This window comes from Abrus precatorius, unplaced genomic scaffold (genome assembly GCF_003935025.1).
Source record: "Abrus precatorius isolate BTA unplaced genomic scaffold, Abrus_2018 Scaffold6, whole genome shotgun sequence".
Lineage (NCBI taxonomy): Eukaryota > Viridiplantae > Streptophyta > Magnoliopsida > Fabales > Fabaceae > Abrus > Abrus precatorius.
In genome coordinates, this window is record NW_020874406.1 from 3494466 (window position 1) to 3515494 (window position 21029).

The following is a 21029-nucleotide window of genomic DNA, read 5'->3' on the forward strand; positions in this document are numbered from 1 at the left end:
ATCCTTCTTCTTTTACTTTCTATTCCACTTTATTTGGTACAGATCACATTACACTTGCATGCAATTGGTTTGCAAATTCCCATTTTTGGATGTGGTAATATTTAATTCAACAACTCACTTCCATTAAAAAATGTTCTTCATATCCCTGAGCTCTCCAATAACCTTATCTCTATTCATAAACTCATATGTGATATAAATTGTGCAGTAACTTTTTTCATCTATTATGCTTTTCAAGATCCTGTCTTAAGGGTTATATTACTTTCAACCAGTGCAAAATGAAGTTGAAGACAATGTTGGAAGAAGGGAGGTCGATTCCTATAATCCGTCTTCTTTTGGCTTCATGTCGTTGAGCTCTCCAATAACCTAATCTCCATTCCTATGTCTCCTCTCAAATTTGGCTTCAACATAGGCCCCTCTAGTATACCTGTGAGCATGTTTCCTTCTTTGTTTTTGAGAAAATCAGTTGAGTCTTTTCAATGTGATGTTTGCTTATATTTTTGGAGCTAAATGGTTTGTGTTGAATTTGGGCTTTAAGCCTAACTCAATCTTAAAAGTTAGCTTGTAAGGTGAGAATTGCTATAGCCTTTATAAGTTCTTATTTAGTAATATCTATAGTCGATGTAGGACTTCAACTATTTGTATCATTTATTGATGATTGCACACATGTTAAATGCTTACAGACAAGAATATGTGAACAAAAAGTTGTCTCAATTTCTAAAAGAGAAAGGAGTTGTTCATGAGTTGACGTGTGTAGATACCCCTTACAAAATGGAGTTGTTCTTGGAAGTTACTAGAGCTTTACTATTGCAAATGACACTATCAAAATCATACTAGAGAGAAGCAGTTTTAACGGCTGCTTATTTAATCAACAAGTTTCCCAATCACATTTTGAATGGCTCTAGTCCTATCCAGTCAATGTCTACATTGCATCCTTCAATTCTTATTATGAATAGCCTTCAAGTTCATGCCTTTGGTTGTTTTGCCTTTGTTCATGTTCACAATCAACATCATGGCAAGTTGGCTCGTTGTGATGTTAAATATATTTTTATATGGTATACTCAAAATAAAAGGGCTATATATGTTATCATCCTTCGAGTCGATGTTTCCTTTAATAATTAGAGTCATTTTATTCTTAACCTCCACTTTAGGGGAGAATCTACAAGAAGTTGAGTCTATTGATCCTCATGAATCTTAGTCATTCCTTCCTCTTAATCCTTGTCATATGCAAGAATTGGCTCCTCCTTCCTCCTCAGGAAAAGAAAAAAATGACTTAGTGCCAACAAAAGCAAACACACCTACCTTGCTCCACAAGGGAGAAGAAAACCTAACCTGGTCCAAAAGCAACTTCAATTGGTCGAACCCGAGGTAAGTTTTTGTTGAAGAAGAGAGGATAGAGAGAAAGAGAGACACAAAGAAATTAACCTTTTCTGAATATTATTGAAAGAAATCTATATCTAAATAATAGCTTATAAAGGATAAAGCAAGCCTCACCTTACGAGTTAGCTTAGGGTTGAGTTAGGTTTAAAGCTCAAATTCAACATGGTATTAAAGCAACTTATCTGGCCTAGTGCAATTTACCTGGTCCTGCAACTTTCCAAGTGCCACCTACCTAGTCCTGTGGCTTATCTAGTGCTATATTAAAAAAAAGGAAAGTCCTACGATTCCACTGTCTAGATGTCCAATCTATAGCCTAAGAGGATGTGTTGAAGTCCCACATCGACACAAAACACATGGAGGTAGACATCTTTGTTCATGAAAAATTTGTTAAACAGGATCTAATCATTTGACATGTTCCAAGATCAATATGTTGATGTTCTAACCAAGCTCCTTGGAAGTACTACGTTCATAAAACTTCGGAGCAAACTCAGAGTAGTTGACTATTTCACTGAAATCAACTCTTGTTAAGATCTCTCACCTTCGAATTAAAGGGAGAATGTTAGAGTAATACGTTTCTGTTGTAAGTAATCTCCAGTAGGCTTGCAGTTAGCTAGTTATCACACTTCACCAATATATATATTGGTGCTATTGTATTTTGTATTTTGATCTACTGCATTAATTCATTCTTATTTCTTCTATTTTCTCTCAATTTCTTTCATGTTCAAAAATTTCAACACAATGGTTATTTGCTGGAGGAGAAATATATTGAGCAATCTGCAGGTTTTGCTATTAAAGGACACGAAGACAAGGTCTATTTGCTGAAAAAAAATTTGCATGACTTAAAACAAGCTCCAAGGACTTGGTACAACATAATTGATGAGTTACTAAGTCTTGACTTCACACAAAGACTTTGTGTCAACTCTCATTGTACAGTGCTTGAATTCTGAAATTTTAATTGTTTCTTTGTATGTGGATGACCTTTTGGTAACAGGAAACAAAATTGTTTGGTTGAGGAGTTCAAGCTAAATATGATGAAGGTTTTTGAGATGACTGATGGTAGAGAAATGACTTTCTTTCTTGGGTTAAAAGTCAAACAAGATGAGAAGGTGTTTTATCATTCAAAAGAAATTCTAAAGAAGTTTCAAATGGAAAATTCTAAGTCTATGGGTACTCCAATGTTTCAAAAGTTGAAACTAAGTAAGGAAGATGGTTCAAAAGAGTTGATGAGACTGATTATAGGAGTTTTGTTGGCTGTCTCATGTATTTTATAGCAACAAGACTTGATATTTTGCAAGCTGTAATTGTTCTTTCAAGAGTTTAACATTATGCAAGTGAAGTGCATCTTGAAGCTGCTAAATATGTCCTTAGATATGTTAAAGGAACTACTAATTATGGAATTTGCTTCAAACATAATCAAGAAATTTTTATGGATTCTTTTACAGTGACTGGGGAGGTTCTTTAGATGATATGAAAAGAAATTCAGGCTATTGTTTTACATTTAGTTCTCGATTCTTTTCTTGGGCCTTAAAGGAGTAAGATGTTGTTGCATAGTCAACTGCAGAAGCAGAATTCGTATTTCTCTGCGAATGCTGTTAATCAAGCTTTGTGGCTGAGTAAAATTCTACTTGAATCACAAATGACTCAAACAGATTTAACCATGGTGTTATAGATAATCAAGCAGCAATTGAAATTTCTAATAATTCAGTTTTTCATGGAAAGACTAAGCATATAAATGCTAAGCTTTATTTTCTCAAAGAAATCCAAAAGTAAGGAGAAGTTTCATTGTAATACTGCAAGACAGAAGATCACTTGGCAGGCATTTTCACAAAAGCACTTCCTAAAGGGAGGTTCGATAACTTGAGAGAAAAACTTGTCGTCAATAAATACTAATCCAAGGAGGAGTTTTGAGAATATAAATCAGTATCTACTATTAGAATTTATATGTTATAACGAGCATTATTAGTGGTAATCATGGGCGTTATGAGCTGCTACATTTTTATGGCTATTTACATTTGTCATTTATTTTAAGAATTAGGTAAAATTGTTATCATCAATTATAAATTTCTTGTATTTAAAGGATTTTAGTATGAATGAAAATGTGTGTTTGCAGCTAACCTTTCTATATTTCCTACATATATTAAAATGAGCTTGCATAAAGATACATAAACATATTTATATTTTCATAAACTTCACAGAATTTACCAGTCAAAAAGCCTTGAATAAACTATTTTAGCCAATGCATCCCTACTGAGAGCTGCAGAAGTTGGATCAAGTGATTTTGTTATGGCCTCACCACGAGTCACCATAACACGTTTGCAGAAAGAGTCTTCAAGGGACTTCTCATCACACCTGCCATAATCAAATAAAAAAAAAAATACTTGTAGATGTTATAGATTTGAATACTAATCTATAAGAGAAACAAACAATAAAGAAAGAAATTCACTTACATAAAAAGCTCAGCTGCAGTTTTTAGGTGGAAACGGGATTGTTCATCTTTGGGTTGAGAGGAATCCATCTCGTCCTCCTCTCCCTTAATAAATTCAATGTTTCCTAAATGAAGTACAGCAGCTACTATTCGAAATATAGCATCCTGAGAAGAGAGATGAAAAATTCTTTGAATGAAAATAGAAAGAAAAAAAGAGAAAAAGAAAACTCTCCAATAAGGATGCTACTGAGGTTTATACTTGCTCATCAGAGCTGATCCCAACAACCTCCATAGCTCTCCTAGTTGCATGGTACTCCTTAGAATCATCGACCCCATCCAGTTCAATGCAATTTGATTGATTAAGGTAATGAAATGTCCTTGGGTTTCCCAATTTGTACCTATCAACGTTCTAGACATGGAGAAAGCTCAAATAAAAATAAATTCACATCATACACTCATAATCGTAGACTAAGTTAAAAAGATTAACAAACAAGCAAAATTCGAATCCTGGATTTTGAAGCTCAGCAACATCAATAGGGTGTTCAGTAACTTTTGTAAATAAACCGTGAATCTCACAATATCCTTGCCCCTTCAGTTCAGGAGCATTTCATCTATGCAAAATGTAACAATCACTAATTGCTTTGAAATAATCATTAAAAATTAGGTAACATATTCTTTGCTACCATGATTTTAGTCTTAATTTAAGATTGTATTTATAATGCTTTTCCTATGTAATCTGCTGCTAAACTTGAACTTTAGAGACAAAGACCAAAGGTTCTTGTTTGATAAGAGCTAGACAGAGTCAATTGGGTTTTTTCATTGTGATATATGTGAACATGCTAGACAATATCATGTAAATTTCCTTTCTAATTTTGATGAAAGTGATGAATCTTTTTCTAATATTTTTGGCTAAAAACAGTTTTCTAGCTACCTTCATTGGAGACTATATCACATATTACAATCCCACAATACATAGAAGATTGCTTTATGTTAAACATTTATTAAAAATCATTGAAGCGGATCTTAATTCATATTGGACTAAATTTATTTTCCAGAAGGGAAGGATTGTGTACCTCTTGTGATGCAGCACAAAGCATATAAAAGCAATGATAATTTCTCTCAGGATCAGAAACTTGACAAACACGGGATCGTTCCAGCAAATAAGTTCTGATAGCAGCTCCTGAAATTCTCCCCTTTTGATCAAACTGAATCTCCACAAACTTACCAAAACGACTGAAATTATACTATGTAAGCTTAGAACAGATTTTAAATCAATTAAGAGATAAACGGGTGGAAATTCAAAGCTGGGGAAAAGATGACCTTACTAAACAATAAATTTAATACCTTGAATTATTGTTTCTAACAGTCTTTGCATTGCCAAATGCTTCCAAAACAGGATTGGACTGCAGAAGTGTGAATAACGAGCATATGAATAATAAGACCCAAAATTAAATTTCTTATTTCTTAAGCACAATCCCGACCATATCCCCTCAATATTTAGTTTTCCAGGAATGCTAGCAACACACTTGTCAACTTTTAAAATGTTAAAGAACTTTTAAAAAGTGATCAATTTATGGACCACTTCGTGTGATTGATCAGAATGAGTGATACATGTCTGGAAATATTTTTGTAATGACATCGTTGGATACACTGCAGACACAAACAAACACAAATGGACACGTTGCATGTCATGGTGCCTTATAGAATATATTTTGGCAGTTAACCTACGAGGGAAACACAAAAGGATAATGGATTTGTTTTTTATTTTACTTTAGCAACATTTTTTAGCTGAATGACATCATGTTCAATGAACTTTGAACTATCACTGTTAAGGTTTTGAACTCCAAACTTTAATCAAATTTTTATAAAAAGAAAAAATAAATTCAAAATTCAAAGCTAGATAAGTAATAATTAAAATTTGACTTTATGTTAAAGACTTGAATTTTTATGTTTAAAATATTTTATTTTGTGATGGAAATACATTCATTTTTTTATCTTTTGCATAATGTATTGTTGCCGTGTTGTGTCACCGTGTCAGTGTCGATTCATGTCCGTAGCTCGTCGTGTCTGTGCTTTCTAGTTTAACAAGGAATGTGGGTAAGAATATGTTTAAAAGAGTGTATTGCAAACATTTCTATGACGTTTCTTACCTCTAGAACTTGTTGCTCCACAGACCGTCCTTCAGTTGCTGCTCTCCCTCCCAAAAAGGCAAGATAATGCATAAGCATCTTCGTACTTTCAGTTTTACCAGCTCCACTTTCTCCACTAACCAAAATAGATTGACTTGTTCCTTCGTTTATCATCTTCCTGTAGTAGATACTTATCATTTTTGGTGAATTAATGCAGACACATCTTTTCATAATTTAGTCTAATTTGCTACAAAGTTTTGGATTCTAGTCTTGTTGGTCATGGATGCATAACCCAAAAACAAAAATATTAAATGATTTCCATTCCACGTTGCAATTGGATTATAAAGAAAATTTAGGGGTTATTTGGTTTCAGGAAATGTTTTTTGTTGTAACTTTAAATTACAATTTTTTTTTCTTCTTGATTCCTGTTTTTAAATTGTTTTCATTGTTTCATTTACAAATATTTAAAAACAAGAAACAAAATGAAAAAGATGTGATTTTTTTGTAATTAAAAGTAGAAATAGAAAATCAAATAAAAAGACATTTCCTAAAACCATACAGCCCAAAATAATATTTAAAACCTTTATGCAACAAGTTTTAGAATGGATTGTTACAAGAGTAAACATTCACTTTAATCCTTGAAATATGCAAGGTCATTCAAATCAATCCCTAAAATTTTAAATTTAGTCCATAGAATTCACCATCGTCAATCACATTAATTTTTATCATTAAAAGACATTAAAATTGAGTAATAAAATAATAATTTATCATATTAAGTGATACGTGATAGTTCATTTTAAACACAAAATAATATCGTTTTAGAATCTTTCTAAAAATAGGTCATTTTCATTCTTGAAATTTAAAATTTTCAAGCAACAAGGTCCCTATCTGCTTTCTTCAATGATGTTTTCTTCTCTTCCTCTGGCCACCACTATAATGGCGTTCACACTTCAAACCTCCTTCATATCAGGTTTTCCCACATGAGCCACTAGATTCAAGACAAATTGGATGAGGAAGGAGGCACAGTAGGGACCGATTTTGATGAAGTCGGAAAAGGTTTGGGCCCAGCAACGTTGGTGGGGTCTAAGGGAGTTGTGAGGTATGGAATGGGTTGATAGAAACGTTAGATTTGAAGGTGATTTTGATGGGTGCGGCAATGGAGGGAGAGGAGGTTGAAGATGAGGCTTAGGTTGATGGGAACTTGAGCTTGTTGAGTTGTGTTTGAGAGAGAAAACATGGGATCTTGGGTTGAACAAATGGGCAAATTGTGGAGAGTGAGACATAGAATGTGGAAGACCAAATAGTCACCATGGAAGAAGAAAATGTCCTTAAAACGGTGGCCAAAAGAAGGTGAAACAGAAGATGAGGCATAGACCTTATTACTTGAAAATTTCAAAAATCAAGGACAAAAATGACCTATTTTTAAAATATTTTAGAACGTCACTTTGTATCTAAAATGGACTATCATGTGCCACTTAGTATGATAAATTATTACTCAATTACTTATTTTTAATATTTCTTAATGATAAGGACTAACAAAATTTACTAATTATTAATTTTAGGGACTAAAATTTTAAATTTCAGAAAGTAATTTTAATCAAGTTGTATATTTTAAGGACTAAATTGAGAGTTTACTCATTATCAATGTAAAAAATATGAAACGTTCTTGAACAAGCCAAGGAGGACATAATTTGACAATCTTTATATCACGTGGTGCTTCAGTTGTCAAAATTGATATTTCAACTTTATTTCATTTCTTATCAACTATAAAATTATCTGGAACTATTATCATCTTAAATCCAAGAATACTTAAAAGCGATGACCATAGCACAAAAAACTGAGAGAAGCAACAAGATACCTATATGCATAACTTGCAATTGCAAAAGGATGTGGGCTCTGCTCGCCAAAAGCTGCACCTTTATACTTTGCCATGGTACTATGTTCAGTCAAATGAGGTAACCTTTGAAAAGGGTTCACTGCTATCAATATATTTCCCGTGTAAGTCTGTAGACGCCATCAGCAAAAGTTAAAGCTTCATCAATAATGACTATGATGACAAAACAAAACACTTCCCTAAACATTTCACAAGATAGATTAGAGAAGTCAAAGCAGAAAACAGAGGTGATATCTTACATAAATTTCATTTATGGTATATCGAATTTGCAAATTTTGAAGTACTCCTGGTTCATGAAGATATGCCAACCTTGTCATATCTTCTACACCGTCGGGGGGGAATTCAGGATCTTTGGGATAGATGTTAGATGATTTACTCACCACCTGCAATAGAGATAGTTTTAATATGATATGACTGTAGAAACACATGAAAAATTTCTACTTTCTTTTTTGCTGTTATGAGCGCTTTGAATGCTGTCATAATCTCAGTGTAAATGAAGCAATTTGACTCTGTTGAGATCTTGCATCAACTACAGATATGGGTAAAGTAGAGCTTATTAAGGGTTAGACAATTCTCACCAGACAAGTTAGATTTTAGGGTTGACTCCAAATATGTAGCAATAGACAAGCTTACATAGAATTATTTTGATGAGATTTGAGTAAAACTACACAATTCATTGCAAAAGAAGTATCAAAATTCCCATTGAACTATATGTTTGTTGGCAACAACACTTAAAAGATAGTGAGTTCTAAGTTCTAACTCAAATTTATAAAAAAATGAAATAAAATTGAATCAATGTTCAAAGTATTGCTAAAACTTGAATATATAGCACATATGACATCAATTACAAACAATTTTACTCCTCAAGACTCATGATATACAACTAAGGGCTTATGATAGACATTACCAACTAAAAAGTGCCTCAAGAGGTAAAATGTATTCCAGAGATGTACTGTATGTGGAGGAAGAATATTTGGTTGAAACATAATGCGACCAATTTTATGCAATAAATTCAATCATTTCTAGCTGCTTTACATAGGATTGTGCATATTACTACAAGGGTGATTGCTGTCATTGTCAACGCTTCAGGGAATTTATTTGTGTCATTCAAACAGATATATATTCTTCTATTGTTGATTTCTTTGTTTCTACATTTGTGGGTTCAACAAAAACATCTACTTATGTTGTCTCTTCTATTTCTAGTATTAAGATCACTTTCTCTTATACAGGAAAAAAAAATGAAAAGAAAACAATTTACATATATAACCAATATGTCTTCCTATTGCAGTTAATGAAATCATTCATTAGTAATCCTAAAAAGGCTGGTATAGCTTATCATTCCATATGAGCAATAAACAAAATACTGTACAGAGATCAATAAAAAAGAAAAGAAATGAACCATACAAAATAAGAAAATCTTGTGTGTGTATGTATCGATAAATAATAGATTCAGGAGACTCACCCTCGTGCCCGATTCAAAGTTAACTGTTATCTCTGCATCTTTAGATTCCTGGATCTCTCCATCTATCCAGGCTAAATCAGTGTCCTCAACCCAAACATGAGATCCCACTACAAAGCTGAGTTGACCAGCCTGTGCATTCAACAGAATAATCATTGCCTTTATCGACAGAATAGAACCTTGGTTTCAGTTTATATCTCCCACATTACAAATAAAGGTCAATCATAAGTGAAAACCAGTACTATAATAACATTGTATAATAATAATATAGTATATGCTTCTTGAGCTCCTTTAAAACATTGGCATCCATAATAAAAGTAAAAACATATATCACAAACTTTAGAGTAATTAGAATGGAAAATAATATGGCCATATTGTTAGGATTTGTGCAGTTCAATTTGTCAACATCACAATAAAGCACTTACTGCCTAATATTTTTCCAGTACTAAACTCAATTTGAGAAAAAGCTTATGAGGGGTGCAGACACTAAGGAGAATACAAAGTGAATATGAACTTCTTATTTGAACCATTTAACATAAGTGAAGCTCATTTCACTGAAGGGCATAAAAAGAAAGCTAACACAATGGGAAATTGAAAAGTGTAGATAATTACCATTGTTAATAGAATATTATGCACCCAAATGAACCCAGTGATCAGCTACTCAAACCTTGGATTCCATCACCAGAATCTACCAACCAATGTGGAGCAAATAACTTAGAATATTCAATCGCTATGCTGAAACGCTGGTTAATTGCTAATGGATACAATGAGTAAATTATCTTGCTGAGTTATGTATCTTTAACTGAAAGAAACATGTTATATCCTACTGTAAAGTTTGTCTTCTTGTCGTCAAAATTGGAATATGTAAAAAGGGAGTCACCCCGGGAAAGTGTCGTTGCAGAAGAGGCTTCACAATCACGGGGCTTTCCACAAGAAGAAGATCCAACTAATGCTAACCCCTCCTCTGCAACTATCTCCCCTTCAATTTCTTGCTTTTTGCCTCACTCTCTCTTTCTATGTTCAAACAAAATTGCCTTGTGCTTGAGGCTTCCTCTTGTTCTCGTTCCCTACGCGTGTTCTCCAACAACGTGAACGCGTTCTAACATGATATTTTATGTAAAATCAGTGATCAGAAACTATCTTATGTAACTCGAACACCATGAAATCCAACGTGACATGGTGGCCTAATTTCTCTCACAAGATGCCACATACACTTCCAACTAAAATAAAAAATCTCTGAATTCCTTGTTGTTTCTTCAAACCTTGAATTCATTGTTTGCACGTGAATCTCACACATCTATGTCATCATGGGATCCCCTTTGGTGAATCCAAAATCTTGAGCCTTGTTCACATCCAAAAGCACAATGTCTTGTGAATTCTTGAAACATGTCAAGAATTTCGTGTGTAATCATCTTAGAAAGTGTCAAATCTTTCTCCCTTCCATAGCATCAATCATTGATCCTATGATAAATCCAAATAAAAGAAATTGCAGAAAACTAATGATGGAGACAATCTACACCTTTTTTCTTGAATCAAAGCCTACCCTCAATGTTGAAGAACTAGTTAGCCAAGTTTACGATGCAACATCGCCAGTGAGGTAGTTTTTTAACCATTGAATTGAATCTGAATATCTGATAGAAAATTTCTTTTTGGCAGAATTCAACGGTTTAGAAAATGTCACTTACTAGTTCTGTTGGTGCAACGGTGGCACGTTAAAAATTTGCCTTGAGATATGAATCATGGCAATGTTTTACCCCTATTCAAGGAAAACTCGAGATTTAACTAGTTTTGCTACGTGCTTAAATCTACGTACTTTTCTATTTTTATACTAATATTTACTATTATAGTACTATTATACTAATATTTTTATACTAATACGTTAAAAGCAACATATGGTTACAATTATTTTTTGTGTTTTCAAATAGGCATAGAAAGCTACATACTTACACGGATTAGCTATCACTCGTAAACGAAAAAAAGAAGATATAAGGGAATAATTAGTTGGAGAATATTGAACAAGTAATATCACACATTTTGTATAATTATGTTTAAAACGATTTTACTTTCATTTAATTATGCGTTATATCATGTAATTAAAAGAGTTGGACTGTGATCATAATTATTTTATATTACAATTTGACAATATATAAGTAATTCCGCTGTAATATAAAATTTTAATTAACTAAAATTGAAGCCATATCTACAGAGACATACGCTGTTAAACAATTAACTATGGTCCAACATTTTTATATCTTTTGTCGAAACCCTTTTAAATATTTTTTTATGAACCTTAATGTAAGATTTTTAAGAAAATTTTAGAAGTATTTATTAATTTTTCATATTTATATTTAATGAATATTGAACTTCTTTAACTTTTCAGTAATGAGTAGCATAATAGAATTTAACTTTAAATAAGAATGATCTTAAAATATTATAATTGATTTTAAAAATTAATACAGTAACAATTTTCTAACCGATATATATAACTTAGTTAAAAATATATTATAAATAGGATTAAATAGTGTATCACGAAACCATACTCTTCCACGAAAGAAGAACAGATGAGTGTTACTCCAATAAGGATCCAAATGAATGCTATCATGAAGCACTCAAATATGGGGAAAAGAAAAGAGGTTAGCACAATAATTAATTTACTGGGATTAACTTAATCAATTATAAAAGGAGAATTATTTCTTGAACTACTCTCTCTCTCTCTCTCTCACACACACACACACATGGTACTCTCGTTTGTTAGTTGGAGGAGTTTTTTTTAATCACTCCCTAAATTTTATCTTTGATAATATTAAAGGGAGGTATTATTAAGGTTCGTGAAGGCTCCAAGACTCATCTTTTTCAAGAAACGAGAGGCTTATGCGCTAGGGCTTCTTGTCCTAAGGGTTTTCCTGAGAGCCTAAGTGCTGTCATCTCTCAAGAATTCAAGGGCCTACGAAGGTGTCATCCCAAGGGAAGTTCACCGCCCTAGTGGCCTTTGCAGAATAGAGTACCTTGAAGTTGAAAAGCACTCAACAAAGGAGTTGGACCAGATGAATGGAACACAAAAAAAGTAAAGGTCAATACTGAGTCACCTATGGAAGAGCCGAGGGACAACATGCAAGAGGAGTCCTTTATAGATTTGCATACAAATCAAGTGCCTTCTTAACTTGTTAGATCTGAATATATCTCTTATAAAAATAAGGTCTTGAGTATAAAGAGTTAAATCTCATTCTAGGAGATGAGAAAATAGTCCAATTTGTGCTTGAGGACTTTAATATTAACTCTGAAAATGAGAAGCGTGGAGAAATTTTATATAAAAATCATGATCTATCACTACGCCAAAAATTGGCTTTTGGAGCGCCAAATTAGATATTGGTTAGTAAAAACTGTTTTGTATAAAACACTAAGAGAGAGGTTTCTCCCTAACTGCTCTCTAAATTTAACTTCTTAAAGCGGTTCCTCGCTAATATATATTTTTGAGAGCAGTTCATTTAGAATCGCTTTCTAATATGTACTTCTGAGAGCAATTCATCTAGAACCGCTCTGGTAATTGTATTTTTGAGAGCGGTTGTTAAATAATCGCTCTCAGAAGTGCTATACTTTAGAAAGCGGTTCACATGTGAAACCGCTCTTACAACTTTACAGAGCGGTTGACATGTAGAACCGCTTTGAAAGGTGTAGATTAGAGAACAGTTATTTCTTAATCGCTCTCAGATGTTACAATTTTTAAATTAAACCCTAAGCCCTAATCTGGTTGTCCCTGTCGCCGCGCTAATGAATCCATATTTTTACTAGTACTGTACTATAGTTTTAATCCATTTAATAAAGAAAATATGTTGGAAAAAGTAGAAAAACTTATAAAAATAGAATAATTGAAGGTTGTCTTTAAATATATAGTTATTTCAGCATTTGTGAATTTTTTGTGTAGAAATTAATAATTCAAGCACATTTTTGTAGAAAATTCTGAGCAAAGTTCATGAAGATGGAAAATCAATGGAAAGATAGAAAAAAAGTAGCAAATCTGGACTCAAAGAACAAGGTTTATGAGTTTGAGCTGGGCGTGATCACTATTGTCAATGAAAGTGATTGATCCAGAGCTTAAATGAGAAGTGAAGTTTGTGCGTAATCACTCTTATCCATAAGAGTGAGTGTTCCAGAGAGTTTCTCAGAAGAACACAGTGCGCGTTGTCACTTTCACTAGTGAAAGTGAGTGTTCCAGACAAGCTCTAAACTTTGTAAGTAGCGCGTTGTCACTTTTGCTGGTGAAAGTGAATGTTCCAGACAAGCTCCAGACTCAACAAAGAGTGCGTTGTCACTTTCACTGGTGAAAGTGAGCGTTCCAAAGGAACTCCAATCACAGCAGAATAGCGCGTTATCACTTTCGCTGGTGAAAGTGGATGTTCTAGAGAAGCCTCAATCTTAGCGAGTAGCGCATTATCACTCTTGCAACAAGAGTGATTTTTCCAGAAAGGCATGTAGCAAAGCAAGTTGCGCGTGGCCACTTTTACTCATGAAAGTGAACACGCGCACAACTCGACTTCTAGCGTTGCCACTTTTATGAATGAAGGTGATCATTCCACTTTTATGAAGATGACTCTTCTGCGTTCTTTCTCTTCTTCTCTTTCTTTTTCTTTCTCTGCTGTAATGGCTGTGTAATTTCTTCATAGTTAGGGATTGTGCATCCAAAACGAACGTGTTGAATTGATTCTGGATCTAGATTTCAAGTATTGGAATGGATTGAGTGATTGATTCTGCACTTTACATAGTGATTGAATGGAAGTTTGATTAACTCATTACAGAGGAACTCTTGTCAATGGAAATTGAATTTGTTCTTCAAAGATCTGAATCAATCAACAGGATTATAGATGTCTTAGGGATAAGATAACTTGATTACGCAATCTTATGGTTTCTCATACTTAAAGCAACATTGAATTAAACTAGATCTAAGGAATTAGAGTGATTTGATTTAATGTTAGGTTCACTAAGTTAAGGAATTAACCTCTGAATAATAAAACGTGAAATTGATTGTCATTCTTTCTAATTTCTTGAAAGTTCAGAACTTTATTGATTTAACATTGAAGTTTTGGTGAAACAACTTCCTAGCTATGTCTTCCACATCTGTTAATCACACATTTGTATGTTCAGTGTTCTGTTTTTCTTCTAATTTTAACAATTGCCAATTTTAATTCCAAACACTCTATGAAATTTGTGAAGTTCAACTAATTGTGGCCTTGTGAAGTGGTAATTGAACACTTTTATTCCCTGAGATCGATACTTGGGACTCTAACATAGTTCTATCATTTTTATAACTTGCTACATCAATAATAGTACACTTACTAGTCAAATCAACTTCTGTTTGAAGTGTGACACGCGCCAAGTCTGTACTTCAAATTTTTGTCTATGTTCAAAGTTTTTCTGAGAAATTCTTGCAGAAGAACAAGTACCATTGACATCGCATTCAGAATTTTAAGGTATATTCATAATCGTTTCTTTGTTTTCTGGCTATGTTTGGACTTTCGCACTCTCTTATTCTCTCTATTCACTGAAACGCACTTGTATTATTGACGTTAAATAGTTACAAACGTCTGTCCTCTATAAGTGGCTTCAAATGAACTGTACAAATTAGTGGAACTTCTTTCATTCCAGGTTAGTGCTGTTATGTTTGTATGAACTGATTATATTCAAATTTTAACCATTGCTACCTGAAAAAGAGCATGAAATCTGTTTTTATTTTGTAAAAGTTGATTTGAAAAGGTTGAACATTAGGTTAGTTAACCTTTGAAATATTGTTCGAATGGTTTTTTAGGATTTGTTAAACATGATAATAGGACACTGGTTAATTATAATGCAAGAGATTAATGTGAAAATTCAACATTGGTTAACTGTAATGAAGGTAATTAATGTGAAAATGCATTTGATTGTTGTAAAAATTGATTTTCTGAATTAAAGTCTCATGTTTTATTGTGTTTGTTTTTTTTGTTCCAATATAAGCAGGGAACATGCTGTTATATATGTCGTTTTGGGACTTGAAATAAGTTTATGTATTAAACAAGAAATTGTTGTTTGTTTTGCCTCTGTTATGTATATTTGCTCTGTGTATGAATGAAATTGATGTTCTGTCTTATAGAATGTTATGAATGCATGATTATTGTTAGTGATTAAATTTGTAGGGTATGATTTGAAATCTAAAATTGAGTGAAACCTTAGTTTCCCGTTTGAGATTGAAAATAATGATTTAATAAATTATTATTTTCAATCTCAAATTGTCCAAGTTGGACAATTTATGAACAAACTTATTTGTTCATTGGTTAGCATTTGCTTCTCATAATGTTGTAATTAATACTTAACAAAATTTGAGTTGGAGCTTTCTCATTGTCTCTTGGTGCATGCTTGATTGAGGTAAATCATCTCATATTCAAGTTGTGTACTAGGAGACTAATGTGAAATGCTGCCCAAATTTTGTCAAGTAAAAAATACAACATTTAAGTAGCAAATGTTAATTAAGGTACGAAAAAGTTTGTTCTCAAATGGGATAGGGCCCTACCATGTGAGAGTTAATAAGACATTCACATTTGTAAATGCTGTTACCGTAGTTGGAGCAAATATGGATCAAAGTTGGATGGTAGCTGACGTTTAAGTGAAGAATACGAAGACGAAGTCAAAGAGTTTATTAGATTTGTGATTAAGCATGCAACTGATCTCAACCATATTCCTTATCCTTGTTGGTATTGTTTGAATATGTTACATGTAAATGTGGAAAAATTGGAAGAACATCTAATGTGCAATAGGATAGATGAAAAATATACTTGTTGGACAAAGCACGGTGAGATACAAGGTGGAAGTACATCAACTAACATGGAATCGAGTGTCAATTATTCAGAGACATTTAGAACAAATGAGAGTGGTCATGCTGAACAAATTCTATATGTTGTCGAAAAAGATCTTAGAGATTGTCCAAAGATGTTTGAGAGGCTGAAAGATGATGCAGAAACACCATTGTATAATGGATGCACAAAGTTCATAAAATTGAGCTTTGTTTTAAAGCTTTATAACTTAAAAGCCTCGAATGGATGGATTGATAAGAGTTTCACAGACTTGCTAATTTTATTACATGAGATGCTACCAGAGGATACTGTGCTACCAAAGAGAACATATTATGCTAAACAAGCACTTGCTTCCATTGGATTGACCCATGAAAACATACATGCTTGTCCTAGTGACTGCATTTTGTTCCAAAATGAGTATGCATCACTAAGTCAATATTCAAAGTGTAATGTATCACGATACCTAAAGAAAGAATCAACACCTGCGAAGGTCGTGTGCTATTTTTCAGTAATACCCAGATTAAGACGTCTATTTCACAGTGCAAAAAATGCAAAGCAGATGACTTGGCATACTGAAGGAAGAATTAGAGATGGAAAGCTTAGGCATCCAGCAGATTCTACACAGTGGAAAAAATTTGATGACAAATATGAAGAGTTTGCAACTGAAACAAGGAATATACATTTTGCGTTGCAACCGATGGAATGAATCCCCATGGCATGCAAAGTAGCACCCTTAGTACATGGCCTGTGATTTTAATAATGTATAACTTACCTCCATGGATTTGCATGAAGCGGAAATATATGATGCTTTCTTTGTTAATCTCTAGTTCTAAACAATCTGGAAATGACATTGATGTGTACTTGTCTCCTTTAATTAAAGATTTGAAGTTGTTGTGGGATAATCGCACAGAAGTATATGATGGATTTAGTGATGAATATTTCATGGTCAAGGCAATATTGTATGGAATAAGTAATGATTTTCCTGCATATGTGATGAATCCATATTTTTACTGATATTTTAGCATAATTCTAACACAATTAATAAGAAAAATATATGAAGAAAGTAGAAAAACTCAGAAAAAAGAGAAGAAATTGAAATTTGTTTACATATGTAGTTATTTTAGTAATTGTAGAAATTTTGCTTAGAAATTAAGTTTTTAATCTTGTTTTTGAAGGAATAAATTGAGCAAGGATCATGGAAATGGAGGCTTGATGACAAGGAAGAAGAAAGAAGCAAGTCTGGACTCCAAAAACACAAGACCAAGAAAGTGCAGACTAGGCGTGATCACTATTGTCAGTAAAAGTGATCATTCCAGAGTTCAAAGAAGAAGAAAGCTTGGGCGTTATCACTTTTATCAGTTAAAGTGAGCATTCCAGAGAGGCAAATATCAGGAAAAGCTCTGCGTAACCACTATTATCAGCGAAAGTGAATGTTCTAGAGAGCCTTCAACCTGGCGAGTTGCGCGTAATCACTTTTATTCATAAGAGTGATCACACGCAACCACTTGAACTCTGCGTAGTCACTTTTATCAGCAAGAGTCCAAAGAGCCTTCAATATCAGGAAAGTTGTGCGTGGTCACTTTTTCTCATAAAAGTGTTAACGCACAACCATAAACCTTCTGCATGGCTACTATTTCTCATAAAAGTGATAACGCGTAAATCTGGGAAATTCTATAAATAACAGAAACGTGCAGATTTTTGGGAGTTCAGTTTTATTTTTCCATTTTTCTGTTAGATCTCGTTGAGAGAGATTGAGAGAGAAGATTGGAGTCAAGTCTTGAAGCTTCCATAAAGAGGAATCGGATTGGAGCTTCCGGCTACAGCTTCTTGGAGTTTTTCTTCTTCTTCTTCTTTCTCTTTCTCTTCTCCCATGTCTGAGTAGTTTTCTTGTAGTTAGGGGTTTATGGAACTCGAATTGATGTATTGATTTGAATCTTGCTTCTGAATTTTGAGTTCTTGGATTAATTGAATTGTGAATTCTGTTTTTCTTGCAATCTATGAATGGAAATTTGTTTGATTCATCTTAGAGGAACAATTACCAATAGAAGTTGGATTTACTTCTCCGATCTGAGTTAGCAATTAGAATTTGGGGATTTCTTAGGGATAAGGAGACCTAATTCTGCAATCTTAAGGTTCTAAGTCTTAATGCAACTCGAAATTGAACTTCACCTAAGGGATTAGGGTGGTTTAGTTGCTTGTTAGGGTCAATGAGTTAAGGAATTAACCTTTGGCTATTGCTAAGCGAAACTGATTGTCAATTAACCAAGTTCTTAAATGTTCAGAGGCATAATTGAATTAATACTGATATTCTTGTGAAGTAAATTCCTAACTATTCTTCATTCCTATCTCATTTCATTACATACTCTATTTTTCTGCAAGTTAATTCTCTGTATTGTGCTAGTTTACTGCTAATATACGTTACAATTCTCTTTCTAAAATTTGTATGGCTCAAATGGTTATAATTCTGTGAAGTGGTACTTGAAATCTAAATTCTCTGTGGAGACGATATTTGGATCTTAAATTTACTCATTACTTGCTGCAATCCTAGTGCACTTGCTAGTGTTAGATTGCGAACAACAAGTTTTTGGCGCCGTTGCCGGGGATATTTTGCATTTCAATATCATTAGTAGTAGAAAAGTAACTAGATTGAGCATTTATTTTGTTGCTTTGCTTTCAAATTGCTTTCTGCATAATTTTACTGCACCTTGTGTAGTATTCTGCATAATATTGCTGTCTGCTGCATAGAGTTTTTACATTTTTTTTATCTGCATAATTTCAGTTTTCATTGTTCTTCATATTTGTAATTGTCATTCTGCATATTTTTACATGATTTTACAATTCTGCAACTGCTAGATTTAAGTTTCTATATGCTTTTACTGATAGATTTTGCATGATTTCTGTTGTGCATTATTGAATATCAATTGTAGTCTAATTTGGTTTTAATCTGATTTGTATTGCGTGATAAAAACAAGAATAAATCAATTCTGGTCTTTGATCCTGACATAGACATAACTTTGAGAAGATTGAGAAAAGAGTCTAGAGCAGAAAAAGTCATAGGGAGTGATAGTGAATTAGAAGCTGTCCATTCTCCAGAATTTCAGAGTAATCCTAGAGTGAAAAGAACACCTACACCTTTGAGACAACCAAATCCAGCAATAGAAATGGCAGAGCAAAATAGAATTAGAACATTAGAGGACTATGCTATTCCTAACATGCAAGGTTTTAACTCTTCTATAATTAGGCCAACTATTCAAGCCAACCATTTTGAGATTAAACCTGCCCTACTACATTTAGTCCAACAGGATCAGTTTTCTGGAGGAAATTCTGATGATCCTAACTTACATATTTCAAATTTTTTGCAGCTATGTGACACCATAAGAATGAATGGAGTTAGTGAAGAAGCTATCAGATTGAGACTATTTCCTTTTTCCTTGAAAGATAGAGCAAAATGTTGGTTACAAGCTCAACCACAAGGAAGCATCACAACCTAGACAGAACTTGTGAATAAGTTTCTAACTAAGTACTTCCCTCCATCCAAAGCTGCTAAGTTGAGAGGAGAAATTATATCCTTTGTGCAGCAAGAAAGAGAATCATTGTATGAAGCTTGGGAAAGATACAAAGAATTACTTAGAAGGTGTCCACATCATTGTATCCCAGATTGGATGCAATTGGAAACTTTTTATAATGGGATGAATGCAGCAACAAGAACAAGGTTGATGCTGCTGCTGGAGGTTCATTAAATACAAAGTCCTTGGAAGAAGTTCAGAGAATTATTGAGATGATGGCATCTTCAATGTATCATAATTCAAACTCAAGAAATCAAGGAAGAAACTCTGGTCATGAAGCTAAGGTTCTGGAAACTTTTCTTGCATAGAATCAGCTACAAAATCAAATGTTTTCAGAACAATTAGCTGCCTTAACACAACAAATCAGCAATCTACAAACAGGGAGTATGCCTACCAGTCAGCTAAGTTGTGATTTTTGTGGAGGAAACCATGTAAATGGTGCATGCGAGGCATCTACAAGTGAACCACAAGAGCAAGTGAATTATATGAATAATTTTCAGAGACAACAGCCATTATGTCCCCCTGGATTTCAATTTTCAAATAATAGAACTCAGTAGTATTCTAATTGGAATAATCAATATTCTGCTGCAAAGAATTCTAACTCAAATTTGCCTTTTTCTAATGTAGGACCAGCAACATAACAGCCTTATTTTTAGAGGAATTCATCCACTCAACCTCAAGGAAATCAGAAATTTTCCAAGCCTATGAATGAGAGGTTGACTGAGATGGAAGAAACTATGTTGCAATTCATGAAGGTGACTCAAACAAGCTTTAAGAACCAAGAAGCTTCCATGAAGAAACTAGAAACACAAATCGGACAATTAGCTAAACAACTATTCAGCAGGGATGAAGGAAGATTTCCAAGCAATACAGTAATCAATCCTAAAGAGCAATGTCAAGCTATAACTACAAGGAGTGGAGCTGTAGTTGCAAGTCCTAAACCAGCAAAAAAGAAAGTAAATGATGCAACAGAGAGAAAAATTGAACAAGATCTGCAACAAGGAAATTTTAAGCTATTGAAGAAAGACCATTCAGAAGAAAAAGTAGATGTTCCTATGAATTCTGAGAGGAAAACCAAAAAGCAACTCTTTGAGGAAACTTGTAAGCCAATATATCCAGAAAAATACAAGAGGCTGCCCTATCCTCAAAGAGTCCAAAATCCTAAACAAGAGGAACAATTTGAAAGGTTTATGAATGTCTTTAAGAAATTACAAATTAACATTCCTTTTGCAAAAGCTTTGGAGCAAATGCCTTCATATGCAAAGTTTATGAAAGAACTACTTTCCAGAAAATGGAAGCTAGAGCATGATAAAACAGTACCTTTGACAGAAGAGTGCAGTGCCATTCTCAAGAGAAAGCTT

The 21029-nt window shown here is 33.5% G+C and overlaps 1 protein-coding gene and 1 non-coding gene across 2 annotated transcripts in view; both read right to left on the reverse strand.

Moving 5' to 3' along the window:
* The window catches only part of LOC113870028 (myosin-10-like), a 29449-nt gene extending 20009 nt beyond the window's left edge, over positions 1 to 9440 (reverse strand). Inside the window, exons 1-9 of the mRNA XM_027506624.1 lie at positions 9288 to 9440; positions 8065 to 8208; positions 7790 to 7935; positions 5953 to 6109; positions 5147 to 5205; positions 4876 to 5035; positions 4062 to 4211; positions 3825 to 3967; positions 3580 to 3726 (exon numbers count right to left, since the gene is read on the reverse strand). Of these exons, the coding sequence (XP_027362425.1) occupies positions 3580 to 3726; positions 3825 to 3967; positions 4062 to 4211; positions 4876 to 5035; positions 5147 to 5205; positions 5953 to 6109; positions 7790 to 7935; positions 8065 to 8208; positions 9288 to 9440 (1259 nt within the window). The remainder of the gene's footprint in view (positions 1 to 3579; positions 3727 to 3824; positions 3968 to 4061; positions 4212 to 4875; positions 5036 to 5146; positions 5206 to 5952; positions 6110 to 7789; positions 7936 to 8064; positions 8209 to 9287) is intronic.
* Positions 9441 to 19647: 10207 nt separating this feature from the next.
* Positions 19648 to 19754, reverse strand: LOC113870527. Its single transcript, XR_003505550.1, has one exon. It is a non-coding gene; the product is annotated as a small nucleolar RNA R71 (small nucleolar RNA).
* Positions 19755 to 21029: the final 1275 nt, after the last annotated feature.